Raw genomic sequence first — 16,359 nt, 5'->3', positions numbered from 1 at the left:
GCCAGTTTGTGGTGATTGGCCATATGCGGTCGGCTTAGACCACACCTATGTAATCAAAATAAATAAAAAAAGGATATTATAAGCTTTTTCAAAGAGAATTTTTTGCTCAGAGATCTCATAGGATCTCCATAGTGCAACATGTGGAGCCGGGTAATTTTGTAAATTAGGGGTGTCCTCAATACATGTGGCCTCATGTGATTGGTCAATCATTTTTCTTTTTCGAAAGAAGGGTTTGTATATGATTAGGGTACGAACCATCTTTAAGGTTGGATCTGGATCCAATACAATCCGAAGTGTCAGATTGTACAAGGCATACCACGATGCCCTCTCAAAGCGTGGTTTTTGGGGGGAAAACTACTTCAAAATTTTGAAGGGATCCTCACATTTTGCTAAAACACCTATGCTAGTATGGTTTTAGAAGATGACATGCTTGGTGACCTCAGTCTTCTTTTATAGACTAATGAAAATGACATAAAATTCTTGATTTTTCTTGTCGAAACCTGTTATCCTTGACCGCTTGGATAAGATGAATGGTTTTAAAATAAAAATTATAAATATATTACTAATTTTCTGATATAAGTAACTTTATCAAAAAATATTCAATCACAAAATATTATTTCATATTGGTAGTAAATATTTAACTACCAAATTTATTTATTTTTGTTAGAGTTGATATTGCCACACCAAATTTTACTAACGTCACACCAACTGTGTGCAATTGTATATTGGATTTGGTGTGGCATTAGTAAAATTTGGTGTGGCAATAGCAGCTTCTTATTAATAAACATCAAGACCAGTTAATTTGGCCAGGTTTTTGGAGAATATTGATATGGTGATTCATAGATGATCATGGATTGATGGAAAGATTGGCCCCACTTGGTTTGGTCCGCTTTAGTCGCACCTGATCACGCATTGTGAATAATTCTATTTTCCAAGTATCCCATAAAATAAGTTTGAAGTAACACGTGTCAGTATTTGATCCTTTGATCTCACTCGTTATAAAAATACCTAAAACCCTAAGCCCTTCCCATATTTAGTCTCCACCTCCATTTCTTCGCCACTTCTTTCAGTGAGAGAGAGAGAAGGAGAGAGATGTTGAGGTATTCGGCGGCTGTAGGGTCGAGGATGATGAGGCTGATTGGGGCCTCATCACGACCTTTGATCCTCCATCGTAAGCCCATCAAAGCTGATACGATTAATCATGTTCGTCGATTTCAATTGGTTGGTCCAATGCCCCGATTTTTTGTGGAACAATCTCGAGGTTACGCCAGTGGCCGTGCTGAAGTCAGTTCTGATGAAGACGATGTAGATTTCGATGATGATGATGATGATGAGTTTGATGGAGAATATTGTTCGGACATCGAAGATTTTGATGATGAAGACGTGCCGGATGATGAAGATGAATGAGAAAGAGAGAGAGAGAGAGAGATTCTGGAGATCTGTGTTGATTTAGTTACGTTAAAACTTGTTTTATAAAGATTTAGGATTCATTTCATCTCATCTTGTTCTGAATCTTAATTGATGTGATGTGAGTTTTTATTATTATTGATAAATGGAGAAATTTGATCTGTTCTAATGTGTCTCTGTAGTAACGTTCTGTTAATCATTGTCGAGCTTCAATGATTAGTAATGTTGAGAACCTCAACGATAGTTATGTTATATTCTAATGTCGAGTGTCTATACTGCAATTTTATTGTTTTTATGATCTATGCACTAAAAATTTGTAATAGATCATGGATGGAACATTAGATTCACCAAGATCAACAAGATGTTGATCATTCTATTTGGTGGATTTTAGTGAGCATGGAAGAGGGGAGAAGTAATCTACAAAAGGAATAATGTAGAAAATGAAATGAAGGATATTTTTTTCAAAAAAAAAAAAAAAAACATAAGTTAATGTAGTAAATGGAATGTTTTTTGGTATTAAAAAAAAGTGGCAATTTTTTTGCCATTGTCATAAATTTATGGATTCTTTTTTATAAATGTCCTTTTATTTATATGTATTTATATGAAATTAAGAATAAAAAAAATATGAAAATATGTTCGGATTGAATTTCGATCTAAAATTGTATCAGATCTAAGATTTCAATCTAAATCTGATTTTTCATGTTTTTTCGGATCAAATTGGCTCGGACATCAGGTATATTTTAGATTATTGGTATCAGGAATACTTCAGATCATTGTTAGACCTACAATGAAGGCCTTGCATTGTACGCGTCACGAAAGACCATAAAGAGGTGGAAATGCATAGTTTTGCATCAGTTTGCAAGTCGAAAGTGCTTTGCAGCGCAATATTCAAGTGGATCCTATCGGAAATCATGGTAAAACGCAATAAAAACAAGGGTTCTAGTTCATCTCTTTCCCTCAAAATTGAGGAAGGAGAGTAGGGTCTCTCTTTTCTGATTCATTTCCTTCCATTCTGCATATGAAATTTTGTTGAAACCTTGGATGTTTAAAAAAAGGTGAATTTGAAAAACTACATCTATATCAAAACAATCAAAACCTTAGTTTGTGATCAAACGATGTTGAATCTTCAAAATTAGATCTAGATGTAGTTATGTACTTCAAAATCAAATCTAGATCTAGTTCTTTATTTCAAATCAAATTCATATCTAGATCTAGCATTGTTCTTCAATTTGATGATTCTTCCCTAAGAAGCTCCTCTTCTTAATTTTCAGTGGCCACATAATGACCTTCCCTGAAGTGTTACCAAACAAACACACTAACTCTAGGGTTTTTTTTTTTTTTTTTTTTAACAACAAAACCCATAAGTAGATTTGAGGTTGTCTTACTTCAAACCAAACTCTTTATTTCAGACCCATATTGATTTTCGCAAAGATATATCTTTGTTGAAGTTACATTTTGTTCTTGTTAAATGCATTCTCTTCTGAATTTTTTTTTTTTTTTTTTTTTTAAATGCTTGTGTTGCATTCTGTTCTTGGCTCCATTTGACATTATTTTTGTCATAGATTCTATGCTTGTTTTGCACCTTTTTTTATAAGTTGTATTCTCTGATCAGTTGGATAATCATTTTTTTTTTTTTAATTATTTGTGATGCTTGTTTTGTAATTTTTTTTTTTTTTTTAAAATTGGATCTTGTTTGTTAGTTTACTATTATTTGCATGTTCATGCTCAACCAAGCAGTAGAAAAGTTTTACAATGACCATTTAAAGGGTCTACCAAGCAGTGGAATTGCAAACAACCATGAAAAACAAGAAATGCAAAGTTTTGCGTTTTCCTATTTTTTTACGGACTACCAAGCAGGGTCGAAATGGATGACTATCGAGATAGGAGTTTGGGAGGTTCAAAGTTTGGGAGAATCGATTTGGTCCTAACAAAAGATTAGATGACCAATCAATATTGTTTTGTGTATTAGTTGGGAGGTTCAAAGTTTGGGAGAATCGATTTGGGAAAAAGATTTCTAGGGGTCTAAAAAATGGCTATTTTTAGAGTTGTTCTATTGGCGCCTAACATTACCCTTTTGGGCACCCACTTAAGTGATTTCTTTTTATCGTATTACTTTATGCATCCACCATCTTTCTTATCTAATCTTACCAAATAACACCTTAAAATTCAATCTAATCGAAGTCATTCATATGAGAAAATTTGTGTGAAATTTCCAATTCGGTAGGTCAATGCTGAATCAATTTTGTAAGGATCGATAGGTACCTACCAATCCTATACATAACGATTCGATACTAACATATCGAACACAGATTTACATGAGAAAATTTTATTAGATAGATATTTATCGAATATGTTTTATAATCTATGGTAGGTGCTTACCGAGCATAACTTTCTCATGTAAATCTTTGTGTTCAGTACATAATATATATCGAATTAGTTTTGTAATGTCTGGCAAATACCTACTAAATTAATTAAAGCATGTTCGGTCTGAACTTACCTAAAAATATCTTTGAGTGTTATTTTTTTTATGTATCGATTGAGTTCCTATTAATAATTCAATACCATAGGATTGAAAAAATATAGAAGATGAAGAGAGGAGGAAAGATTTAATTGCGCATTTATTAATCCCTTTGTTAATAACGCCAATTTGGTTAAGTGATGATTACATGACTCCCCCATGTGGCATAGTCAATCGAGTCACCCTGATGTGTCATGTGCTAGAACCATAGATTTTCTATCCTCAGGATACACAATGCAAATCCCCATAAATATGTGTAGTTATGTATCTCGAGGTTCTAGCACATGCCATGTGGGTTTAAGGTTTAGCGATTTTTATCAGGTCATTTGGTTAATACCATTATAGAATATACGAGCATCCCCAACGTTGTTCTTTAAAATAAGAGCTTCATTTGTGAAAAAAGTTGCAAAAGTTATTTTTAGCTAATGTAAAATTTAATATCAACTCCAACTGACTCAACACTTTTTTTTTATTCTTAATATTTAATATTATTTTAGTTTACAAATAAATATTGTAAAATCTACTAAAGGCCATGAGTTCACTTCTTGACATCCAAAAACATGATCTGATGCCACAAGTTTTAGAAAATGAAATTCTACGAATTTTGAAAAAAGAATTAAAAAAAAAAAAAAATTCAACAACTTTGATCAATAGCCATCCACTTTCAACAACTTTGATCAAGTTCAAAAAATATTATTTTTTTATTTTTTATTTTTTGGATATGAGTTTTTCTATGAAATCAAGAATGATACTGTGTTAAATTGCCAGTGTGGTAATCCATATGGGCCCAATGACCACAAATAAGATTTGATATCTTACTAAATTAGTAATGAAAGTATTTTTCATTTTTTAACATTTAACATTAAAATAACTAATTTTAGAGGCTCTCTGACCGTAAAGAGTGAAGTCCCCCTCTTTATTTTAACATTTACTTTTAAAGAATTTCTTAGAGACGATCTGTTGGAGATGTTCTATGAATTAAAATATCTAATAAACACGTTAAAGTGCCGTTAAGTGTTTTTAGCTTATAAGAGACCTTAACAGCGCTTCAATTTTTGTATTGAAGCCATGCTCAGATGATTTCTACATATCTCGAGAAAATCGTGTAATTAGATGGCATGAGAGAAAAAATCAAACATTTTCAAATATAAACAAAGAGGAAAAATAGATTAAAAACTAACAAGATGGAGGACTTGACCTATAAGTTCAAGAATGAAAGGCTAATTGTGATACCTTTCAAAAGTTGGGGACAAAAATATTGAATTTCAGGCAGATTGAGTTTCCTAAATGTGAATCGATTCAAAGATGAAGGCTTCATGTTGATATAGTCAAATTTGGAATAAACTTGATAAAGTAATGAACATATTTGTTGATTCTTCCCCAAATTCTCCAATTGATACATTCCATTCTCAAAAATGCCCCCCATCCATCAACATATTGACATCATAAGAATTGAAATACACATAAAACAAATGTCGAAAATCTGACAATCCCATTCATAATATAAGAAAAATCTGTGGGACAAAACAGACCAGTATATGCTCAAAAAATAAAAATGAATAAAGGCTACTCTCGAACGTAAAAGCATAATCTATAGAGCCATACCTCGTAAACTATAGGGATTATGAGCACAGCAAACCAAAAAAAAAACCCTACAACAGGTTCTTTAGTTACAAAGTGTGCTCAGAACGATGACCCTCACATGACTGGAAAACGTAAAAATCAATTAATTACAACAATAAACGAAAGCTGAAGATGAAATCCTTATCAGAAATTCCTGTCGCTGCCAGCTTAAAGAAGAAAATAATGAAAACCACAGCCACTACTATATCATACACACAACATTCATATCGAAATGTGGTCTCTCTATTCTAGTTTTCGACATCTAACCCATCGCCAAATCTGCAGAGTAAAATGTCAATTAGTAATTACAATGGTGAATAACAATGACATTAACATAAAGCAATAAATTAACAAATACAGATATAACATGTTCATATAATTGGGTGCCCTTCAAAGCATTGTGGATAATCAAATGAACATTTGATAAGTAACAAATATATTCAAAATATTAGCTCAGATGGCAGTCCTAGGATAGAAGCCAGCATCGGATGATAACTTGGCCCCGACAATGACCTAGAATTTAGAAGAAAAAAAAATCAGATAAGAGCGGACTTGACTAGGACTGCGCTTGGATATAGAAAAATGTTGGATAAGAGAAAACTCAGATGGAATGAAGCAACATCAATTTAGGCAAAAGCAAGGTAGTTGGGGCTGATCATACTGATAAATGAATCTTCTGGCCTTGATCCTTGTGTATGAAGGAAGGTGTTTTCCCTACATCATATCTGGGCATGCCCGTTGGAGTGTCATATAGGAGCAAAACAATATGGGATCCTGTCATAAGAAGAGTGGATAGATGACTGGATCATAGAAGTCTAGGTTTCTATTCAAGTGCGGGAAATGGACTCTTATCAAAAGCATTTTCTCTAGCATCCTGGTCTACTTCTTTCTTTCGTTACTGCACCAAGAGTGAAAATCAATTGGATAAGTTGTTTCAACGCTTCCTGTGGAATGATGAAGGGTCTATGAATTTCATCTAGTCAATTATAAGATTGAGTTTTCCCCTAAAAAAAGTAGAGGGTGGGGTTCTGGAATCTTAGGATTATGAACTCCACATTAACTTGGAAAATGGCTATGGATGTTTGGCATGAATTAAACCTACCTATGGAGGAGATTCATCAAGTCAAAATATGGCGATGATATAATTTGGAATGGGAAAGTAAGGAGTGAATTCCTCATATGCAGCGTTGTCAAATGCAGTCGCATACCCCAAATTATGTTATTTGCCAATATGCGATGATGACATGTGCTATTTGTGTGATGGCATATTTTTTCAAAAAGAATTTTCTAATTTTTTTTCTTGCTGCATGTGCTGGTCATACATGCTATTTAACAACATTGCACATATGGGTGTCCATGTGCTACCTAGATTCACAAGTAGAATTGCATTCAAGGTGAGTAGGATGAACGCGGTTCAATTTTTGGTAAGTGTATGGTGTGGTATTCCTCCCAAATCCCAGTTCTCGAACTTTTCTTGGCAAAGGGGATGAGGTTCCACGGAATCTTCACTCTACCAGAAAAGGTCGGTGACTTCTAACAGTGCACAAGAGAGAGAACTGAACAAGGAAAGCACCAAGGCACATTGAACAAACAAAGGAAATTGACATAAATAACAATTGCCACTCGAAAATGGATGAGGAGATGATCCATAGGTTCCCTAATCACCCTACACATACAGCAAAAATCAACAAGATACATATCCCTTGCTTTTGGAAGGAATTAGAGTTTTCCATTGATGACAATGTCACCAATTATGAAAACGAATATGAAGGAACTAGTAATGTAGTATAAGCCTATTATGGAATTTCTTATGTCAGAAGTGCTTAAAGCAACTGGAAGTATCCACAACTTCAACCATAATAACGAATTGTAATCACAATCAACAATCTAAAAAACAGGAAGAAACTGAGGTCGGGAGGTATAACCCAACTGGGATCCATGTCAAAATCTTGTGTCACAGTCTCAATCCCAACTTACTCACAGTTAAATAAGATGAAAAGTAATGAAACTAACTCAGTTGCACGATATAGATAAAAAAGTGTGGTCACCACACATGACTAGCTATTTCAGCATATTAAGCTCTCCTTTCTTTGATGGGTAACCTGGACTTAAACCCACGACCTCAAAGTAGTGTGCAATGTGTCAAACCAACTGACCAATGGGTCTAAACCCACATAGTGAACATGGAAGTGAGGACCAACCATAATAATAAACTTCAGAAATCATGGTTTCAAAAGAATATAAATGAAGGTTTTACCTCAAGTTACATTTCGAAGTTAGATTTTTTGCCCGTTAAAATACGAGATATCTGAAGACCCCGACTAAATGCTTCATTGAAGAGGATCCTCGTCTGCATAGACTGGAATCCAGGCATCCACGACAGCAGCGCAACTGGGGCCATAACAATCACTCCAAACAGTGTATCATACACCCGGGCCAATGAAACCACAATCTCCCATATTACAGTGGACTGGAGAACGGGTCTGAATACCTGAGCAACACATATTAGGCCCCAGCCTGTAGGAATGAACGCCAACAAGCCCGTAAGGAGATCGATAAATTTTAACTTTGTGAACTCTAGCAAGAGACCAATCACAAGTACTGTAAGCATGATGACAAGGCACTGAACCAGCCGGTAGTATACATGTTCCTTCACTTCGTATTTCTCACGAGCATAAGCTATTGTCACATAAATTGCAACAGCAACAACCACGTAAATCCAAGAGAGCAAGTAAACTGCAATACTAGTGCTTCCATTTGCAATGCCAAGCTGGTATACAATCCCATATTGGAAAAAGAAGTATCGGAGATCTAGAATTATCTCCAGCAATCTCCCCCAAAGACCTGTTGTTCTCAAATGGTCTTGTTCCTCGTACCACCACGTTTCCCAACTTTGATCCGCTTTTGTGAACACCCCGCCACGATACCATATCCATGTCATGAACTCATCGAAATCATATACGGTCTTCAACCAATCAAACCCAGAAGGATTGAACACAAAGGGACCCATAATCCATGACACTACGAGGAACCAACTTGAGATCATCATGGCTATGTAAACAAAAGTATCTGTGGCTACAGGACTATGAGTAGCATAAACTATAAGTATCACTCCGAGCTCAACCGCCTTAACAAAATGGCTACGGGCGTAAAGTCTATAGTTCTCGGCGAAACTCTTGTGTTGCACAACAAAACCACGACCGGTGGCCCGGTACTTTGCACCACCATGAAGAATGGTCCGGCCAAAAAAATGGGTACGAGTTCCCATTGAGAATGTGTAAAAAACAGATGCAAGTTGAAGCTGCATTGTCAAGAAATCCCAGATTGCAGGTAGGAACCCATGTTCAAGAGAGTTCTCTACAATCATCGGAAGGGCTGTGAACATACCAAGCTGGATGGCGAACTGCTGATTGATGATTGCGCCAAACGCTTTATTGTTGGTTGAACTCTTCATGGCTGTCTCATAGCCACTGAGAGCCAGATAAAGTCGGCCCCACACAAATGCATAAACAGTAAGGACAACCATCATCGTGTTAAAGAAGAACCCCACGGTAGTGTAGAAGAACGAGAGCATCCGGAAGAAGTCAAGTCTGTGACCCAATCTATAGACATCTCTGCTCAGAACCTGTTCCCCGTTGCCACTTGCAACTTTGGCCTCAAATAATGATACCTGATTAAACCCGACATCCCTTCCCTTACCTACTTGGATGTACTCATGGTGTGTCACATTCCCACCTCGTAGCGTGCAATTGAAGCCAGCGAATATGTCCTCACTGATGTTAATCACTCTTGAAGCTTTACTAATCCCTCCGCGAGTCAGGAACCAGAACCTATCGAACACATCCGGGTGACCATAATGCATTCTCACCTTCAGAGGATTTGCCAAGACTCGCTGCCCCAAGGTGACAAAGCTCATTTCCTGAGCAGACATGAACCACGCGAGTGATGAGACTGAACCAGTGAAGATGTGCTCACGAACACCCAAGATAGTAGGCTTCCGGAGACCATAGTAAGACCTGAATTCCTCCAATAGATTTCGCATCTTGAGAGCCTCCTCAAAATAGTTGTCTTGGTTCATGTCAATGGTCTGAACCGCATCACCACGAGTGAAGATAAGGGCATGATTTTGATTCTCTGGTTTGCCCTCTCCAAGCTTCAACGGACCTGGCAACCTAACCCTATAGATCTCAACCTCCTTCTGCAATTGTTGATCGTACTTCACAAGAACGGAGTAATACTCCACGTCATCCCTCCCAGTGTGAACCTCATCAACATAGGCAACTCGAAGGGCTTCATTGTTCTTCATTAGATACAAAATATCTTCGGCATGTGGGTCTTTCTTTGCCTTTTGCGTCCCATAGATCTGACAAGCAACCACGTACGTGAATTTCATCAGAGCAGTCCCATACTCGTGGCCTTTCAACAACAGATTCACACCACTACTTCCCCTACTCATACTTCGTGAAGAAGGTGACCTAAAAGAACCCGGACCATCTACACCATTGTCTCGTCTCATCGAACCAACAGAACCAAGTTCCCGTGATCCTTCCCTTATGTCCATCTCCGATGCAGTATCAAGGTAAGCAAGCATCTTGAGAGCCTTATAATAATACATCATCCCCCTTACGGTACGAGATAGTGTCTGTCCCCTATACGATGCCCAAAGACGGAGATCCCTCAACTTGGTCGTCCAAATGTCATTTTCGTTCACCATGCCTTCTCTTCGCATCCGCTCTAGAAAATTCTTCCACTCGTCGTCGTATATCTTCTGCAAGTAAAACAAGACAGAGATTCCATCTTCGTTCTCGGTCCTTAATTGTTCTTTCCCATACACGACTTCTTCATTATAGTATGGTGTCAGAACACTGAAAGCCATCATTTTCTCAACTTGAGGAGCATGAGGCATGTTCATAAACAATGAATTGCTGAAGAAAGCAATACGTCGTCTTGCCTCGAGATTCGTCGGGACATTATGCATAGAGTCTCTGGAGGTGAGAATGGTCTGTAAACGCCGAACTTGCCGATAGAACAAAGCATTCTGTTCATTGGGTAACTCGACGGCATCCTCAAAGAGGAGCCCTGTACCGGATGCCGGCCTGGTAGGCGCCAAACCGTCTTGCTTCAGCTCTTCAATGGTCCTCTTCGTCTTCGGGAAATCTCTGATCACTATCTCATACAAGGCCTGCAATACATTCACTATTTTGGTTGTATCTTTCTTTGGCTTATTGATGAGTGCAACAAGGGATATCAATTTGGCATGCATTTGTGGCAATGCAGTCGTCTTGTAAGTCTTCGTGAACTTCTCATTTTGAAGGGAATCATCAATCTCAAGGAACAAGTTTGTAACAATGGAGTGCTCTTCCGTGCCATATTTGATGATCTCAAGGAGTAAATGTTTGACGCTATCATAAGCTTCAATAACAACACACCGTCTGTACTCGTTCTTGCAAATCTTATACCAAAGCCACTTGTCGGGTGCATCTACCAACTCCTTCCCTTGGCTGAGAGCTAGTAACAGCTCATTGCATAGAAGTAAACATGGCCACCGAATAACCCTAATGTTCCAAGAATTCTGTGGTAGCTCCAAGAGCTCGACCTCAGTGTCACTTATGATATCTTCCTCTCTGAAAGTCAAAATTATTTCGTTCCATATCAGGGCAAACTTGTTCGCCTCCACTTGATTCGATTCAAGCTTCTTGTAAGGCCTTCCAAACCCATACCTCAGTTTAAATCGGCGGATTGCGTCGTTGAGTTTGTTCTTCAATGTTCCCCTCTCCTTGAACAGTTGTTCCTCTGGCATGAGATTAAACTGCATTGCACTCGCAAAAAACTGAAACCTAAGCCTCAGTTGTTGAAGATTTCGAATCTCTCCCAAGTGAGAGAACAACCCAACTGCCGCCCCAACGAAAGAGGAGTAAATTGAGTACCAAATCTGCAAATCCATGAGATATATCAAAACCACCGGAAGCCACAACAACCCAACCACTAATCTATTGGTGTTGTTAAAGAATTCGTGCCACTCATAATCAATATTCTTGAGTTTCAAAACAGCTATGGTGGGAGCAACCATGGGTTTTATCTGGAGAAAGTAACTGAAGGCGAATTTTGTAGCGAGAACTGTAACCCAAAACAATGTGTACTTTATATTGTCGACAAGTCCTTCCCTAAGACCACGACCAACAAATATCCGACTCTGGAACCACCACGTCAAAACGTAAAATATCTTCCAATTGGTCTCTTCAAGGAGGTTTCGAATCCAAGGGATGATGAAGAGAGCCAATGCCAACACTTCGGGAAGGACGAACACGAGTGCGGCCTCGAGGAAATACACTACCCTCTTGTTCGCTGCTGGGGACCATGTACGGTCATGCTTCTTTTGGTCCCAAATTCTCCCATAAAGGACACCAAAGGCCACAATCCACACTGCAGCAGCAATGCTCTTGAGAACCATCCTTACCCCAAGCCACATAGTCTCCTTAGACACCAAACTATACTGCATACTCACGTCAAGCAACGATTGAAGGAATCGAAGGGCAGCCCATGTTAAGAACACGGAGAGAGCACGAACTTGAACAGAACGATTCTTCAAGGCCTCCCAAGGCGTCGATTTCCCCTCCCAAGCAATGATAATTGCAGCCTGGAGAAACAATATGTGTAGAATCCAAAGTCGATCAAAACTACGAAAAATGTTCCAAAACGATCTCTGCTCGACAAACCCCGTCTTGCCCACTCCTCTCCCCTTACCCTTAGTCACAAAAAAATTGCTCCCAACCTCAATTGGCCATTTAAGCTTCTGAAAACATCGACGACTCCAAAAATACTCATTAATATCATCGTAATTTCTCCAAACCGAATGAGGGGCAGTTCCATTACGACTACTCTCGACTTCAGCACGAATTGTTTGGTAAATCGGTGTAACAACCTGATTCAAGAACCCGTTTTCACCAGAGATCGAAGGGAGAACAGGACGACCAGTGTTCTCATCGATGTAATCTTCAAGAATTCGATTAAGCTCCATAGCCATATTATGGAAAATGTAACAAATACATTCAGGAACGAATCTAAGATTCGCAGATTCTCCCCAAATTAAGAGATAAAGCGAAACATAGAGAAGCTCGCGACGATGATCCGATGCAGATGGAGTTCGATTATCAGAGATCCAAACGTTTGATTTGTGCCCTAAATAGGAACACCAAGATGTGTAATTTGAGAGAAGTTTTCTGCGGAATCTACGAAGAACAGAGTGATCGAGAGAATCTATGGTGTCGGGAGGAGGTTGGAGGCGCATCTGGGCGTTTGCGAGGTGGAGGACGATATGTTCGCGTTGGTTTCGAACGTTGTCGCGTTGGAAGCAAAAGAAGATGCCGAGCCAGTCGAGGATGTCTAAGCCGTCGCGCCATATGACGTAAGGGGGTTTACGGAGGTCACCAACTGCTTGGAGAGCAGCTGTGGCGGCTCGGACTTCAGGGTAGCGAAGAGATGGGTGGTCTGCAAGGAGGTCGTGGATGGGGATGATGTTGTAGGATTCTTCTGAGGGATCTTGGTTCGAACCGTCGATGTTAGGGTTTGAACCGTAGGCTGAGCCATGGCCCGGGCCGCGAGTTGGCGGAGGGCGCTGGCGTAGGTTCATTGCATCGGCTTGGTCTTCCCTTCTTTATCTGGTTTGTTCGTTCGTTCGTCTTGAGAATTGAGAGTGAAGGAGAGATAGGAGAGAATGGGGGGGAGAGAGGAATGAGTTGGAGGTTTGGTGGGGACAGAAGAATAAAAAGAAGAAAGAAGGGTGTCTTTGCGCGTTACAGTTTCGAATTTGAATAATTTTGTTAGACCCCCTGAATCGTCTTTCTTTGCGTGTTATTGTTTCTAATTTGAATAATTTTGAGTCATTTTGACGCAAAAAAACACATCTGCAAATACCTTGGGATTAGTACTATTTATTGTCTTGAATAGAATACGTTTTTGGCGTTGAGCTATGAGGAGTAGTTTTCTTGGTTTTTTTGTCGTATTGGTTTTTTTTTTTTTTTTTTTTTTTTAATATTGAATTTATGATGAACGTATATTTGGAGAATGTTTTGAAAAGTAGACACAAATACGTGGCAATTTGGACACACAAAAGGAATGAGGTTGGTCATTCTCTTTGGGAAAATGCTGAAATGACAGATGTATTTACTGAGATTCTCATTAAGTCTGATGTGGGATGTGCACATAATCATAGATGTGATTCCTTGCGATACAAATAAAAATCATCTACAGTTATGTATGTATATCCACGATATAATTGTGAGAATCACAGTAACTACTTTGTGTCACCCCAGCACAACTCTTTCCTTTGAGATGGTATTGGTATAAATATCGAAGATTGTTTTTTTTTGGTATACGTGACTGTCAAAACTCATATAAATCTTAAGATATTAGAGATTAGTTGATGTTCCTCAAGATTTCTTGTTCAAAATTCTATAGTGTTCTTGCACAGTTGCACTATAGACTCTCAGACACCCAAGTTAGTAAGAGAAGACTCCTTAAGGGTTTTAGAGGTTGAGAATGAGTGGTTTGTTGTGTTGTGTGCTTTAGGCCCTTCTTTATGAAAAAAATTAAGAGAGATCTTTACCTTGTTCCCTTTCCAAATTTGCTCTTATTCATTTTAAAAGTTTTTCATTATTTAGAATTCTCGCTTTTGAAAGGATATTTCTCTCTTAATTTAGCTCAACAATCTCTTATTCAAAATAGAACTCATTCTTTAACACATCCCTTATCCCTGATTTTGTGGGATTTGACATGATCTTGATATTTGTTGGTTATATAAGCAAATCCTTGACCTTATGACCTCATACATCTACAAAAAACACTAAGAGGACTGACCTTTAAGCCTATATCCATGAAAACTTTCCTTGGATTCCTCGATAATGATCAGTGCAGTGTAGATCTTTATGTGATGCACATACATCATTATGTGATAATACAAGGATTTTATCCTCCACATTATTCATTGGTGTATAATAACTTTGTGGATTCTAAAATGAGGGTTCTTATCTCTCACTCTCTTTCGTATCCTTGAGATACCCAATCTTTTAATTGATATATATCCTTCTAGGGTTCTTGAGTTCCATTCCTCAAATTTTCAAGGTTTGAATGTGGTAGTGTGGCACTGTGGCATCAATTACAATGTTGATTTCTCACCTTGGATTTTTGTAACACATTTTGAGGTTAGGAATCAGAGTATTTGGTGGAAAATTGATGAAACAATCTTCATCATGACAAGGGTGTTCAAACATATAGGCCTGACTAGGAAGAGCAAGGCAACTAATCTCTTAGAGCACCATATCTCACTCAAATCCCCTGGGTACATGCAATACCCTCACAAGCCACACATACCACTGTCTTACCACGTAAGACGGGATAAATTCCTATGAGTGGCCAATGAGAGGGTTTGAACTCGAGACCTCCCCATTTTTGGAGGGAGGTCCTAACCACTACGCCCAACACTCGTTAGTTAACAACTTTCATATCCTTATCAATTACTTTCTAAAAATAATTTTACCATGAACCGTAGTATCAAGGTTGTGGACTCGACTATCATGAGTAGGATTATTCTCTTAGGGGATGAGAAGTGATTTCGTCGAACCCGGTAGCATGATCGTTAGAAGAATCTCTAAACCTCGCCACAACATGAATAGTACGATTCTCTTTCTTGATGTTACTTCCTCAAACTTAGTGCTAATACTTGTGGGTCACCATATCTTCTACCATATAGGTGATTTTCTTCACACTAACGATTCATAAAATTGCAACTCAAATGGAGAGAATTCCAAAAAGCTTGATGTTTGTTGATTCATCGCATCAATGGTCAACACTTTTTCTAAGAATCTTTGCATGAATTTTTGGGGCCTTTTTATTTATATTTTTTATGTCATGCATAAATTGAAAAATGAGTTAATATTTGAACTTTGTCTCCGATTGCAAATATATTGTAATACTAGGGTTTTGCTCAACTCCTTGAAGATGGCCATTGATGAGGACAATATATAACCGATGGAACCAAGTTAGAGCTCCCCTCCTCACTCTCCACCTCCCAACAATTTCTAGGATTGATGGGAAACAATCAATAAAGTATTGAATTATTCCCTACCCAAAATACCAAGACCCATCACCCATTCATAATAATATAGGTGCTCTATTAGACTTTGAATTAAATAAATTAAGGGTGTGAAGTTGGAGAGAGGGGATTTTCTAATTTTCACAAGGCTTGATTGAAAGGATAACTTGGGTCAATGGTCTTTGCCACACATCATGCATCGTAATTAATGCTAGTCGATTAACGAACTTACCCTTGATAGTTCATTGGGCGCTTTTTATTATTATTAATCTTTTTTATTAACTTCTTCTTGGGTCAAACACAAAACCACCCCCCCCCCCCCCCCCCCCCTTTGGAGTTATCTATGATCCAATAGTTTCTCAATCATGCATCTCTTTTACAGGTATAATATATTTTTAATGTAGAGATCATATCGAAAGGGTACACAGAGACCGTGCAAAGGATTAATCTAGAAAATAAAATAGACTAGAAAGGTAAACATGTACCCTAACTTCCAGAGATCATAATTTCATGACCGTAACTTAGAATTGCTATTATTATATATGCACGCGTACTTATCAACGAGCACCATGTATTAGCAGGGGCGGATTTAGAGAAAGGACTGTTGGGGCACTTGCCCCTACAGGAGTTTTCAAATTCTATGGATTAATGTGCTATTGCGACAGATTTTAACGACGGATAAAGAAATTTACCACTATTATCCTCACAAATTTTTTTTCCA

At 38.0% G+C, this 16,359-nt stretch overlaps 1 protein-coding gene and 1 non-coding gene across 2 annotated transcripts; both read right to left on the bottom strand.

The window, feature by feature from the left end:
* Window positions 1-5,398: 5,398 nt before the first annotated feature.
* LOC147387586 (callose synthase 12-like) lies at window positions 5,399-13,328 on the bottom strand. Its single transcript, XM_086421951.1, has 2 exons — window positions 7,806-13,328; window positions 5,399-5,827 (listed from the first exon to the last, which is right to left on the bottom strand). The coding sequence occupies exon 1, from the start codon at window positions 13,176-13,178 to the stop codon at window positions 7,812-7,814; it is 5,367 nt and encodes a 1,788-aa protein (XP_086278077.1). The 5' UTR covers window positions 13,179-13,328; the 3' UTR covers window positions 5,399-5,827; window positions 7,806-7,811.
* LOC147387587 (small nucleolar RNA J33) lies at window positions 10,098-10,177 on the bottom strand. Its single transcript, XR_015171632.1, has one exon. It is a non-coding gene; the product is annotated as a small nucleolar RNA J33 (small nucleolar RNA).
* Window positions 13,329-16,359: the final 3,031 nt, after the last annotated feature.

This window comes from Akebia trifoliata, chromosome 13, assembly GCF_017979445.1.
Source record: "Akebia trifoliata isolate Shusen 1 chromosome 13, ASM1797944v1, whole genome shotgun sequence".
Taxonomy (NCBI): Eukaryota; Viridiplantae; Streptophyta; class Magnoliopsida; order Ranunculales; family Lardizabalaceae; genus Akebia; species Akebia trifoliata.
This window is presented reverse-complemented; position numbering and strand designations above follow the sequence as displayed.

What these genes read in the sequence shown, in the direction of transcription:
- LOC147387586 (XM_086421951.1), bottom strand. Translation starts at nt 13,178, where the DNA reads ATGAACCTACGCCAGCGCCCTCCGCCAACTCGCGGCCCGGGCCATGGC.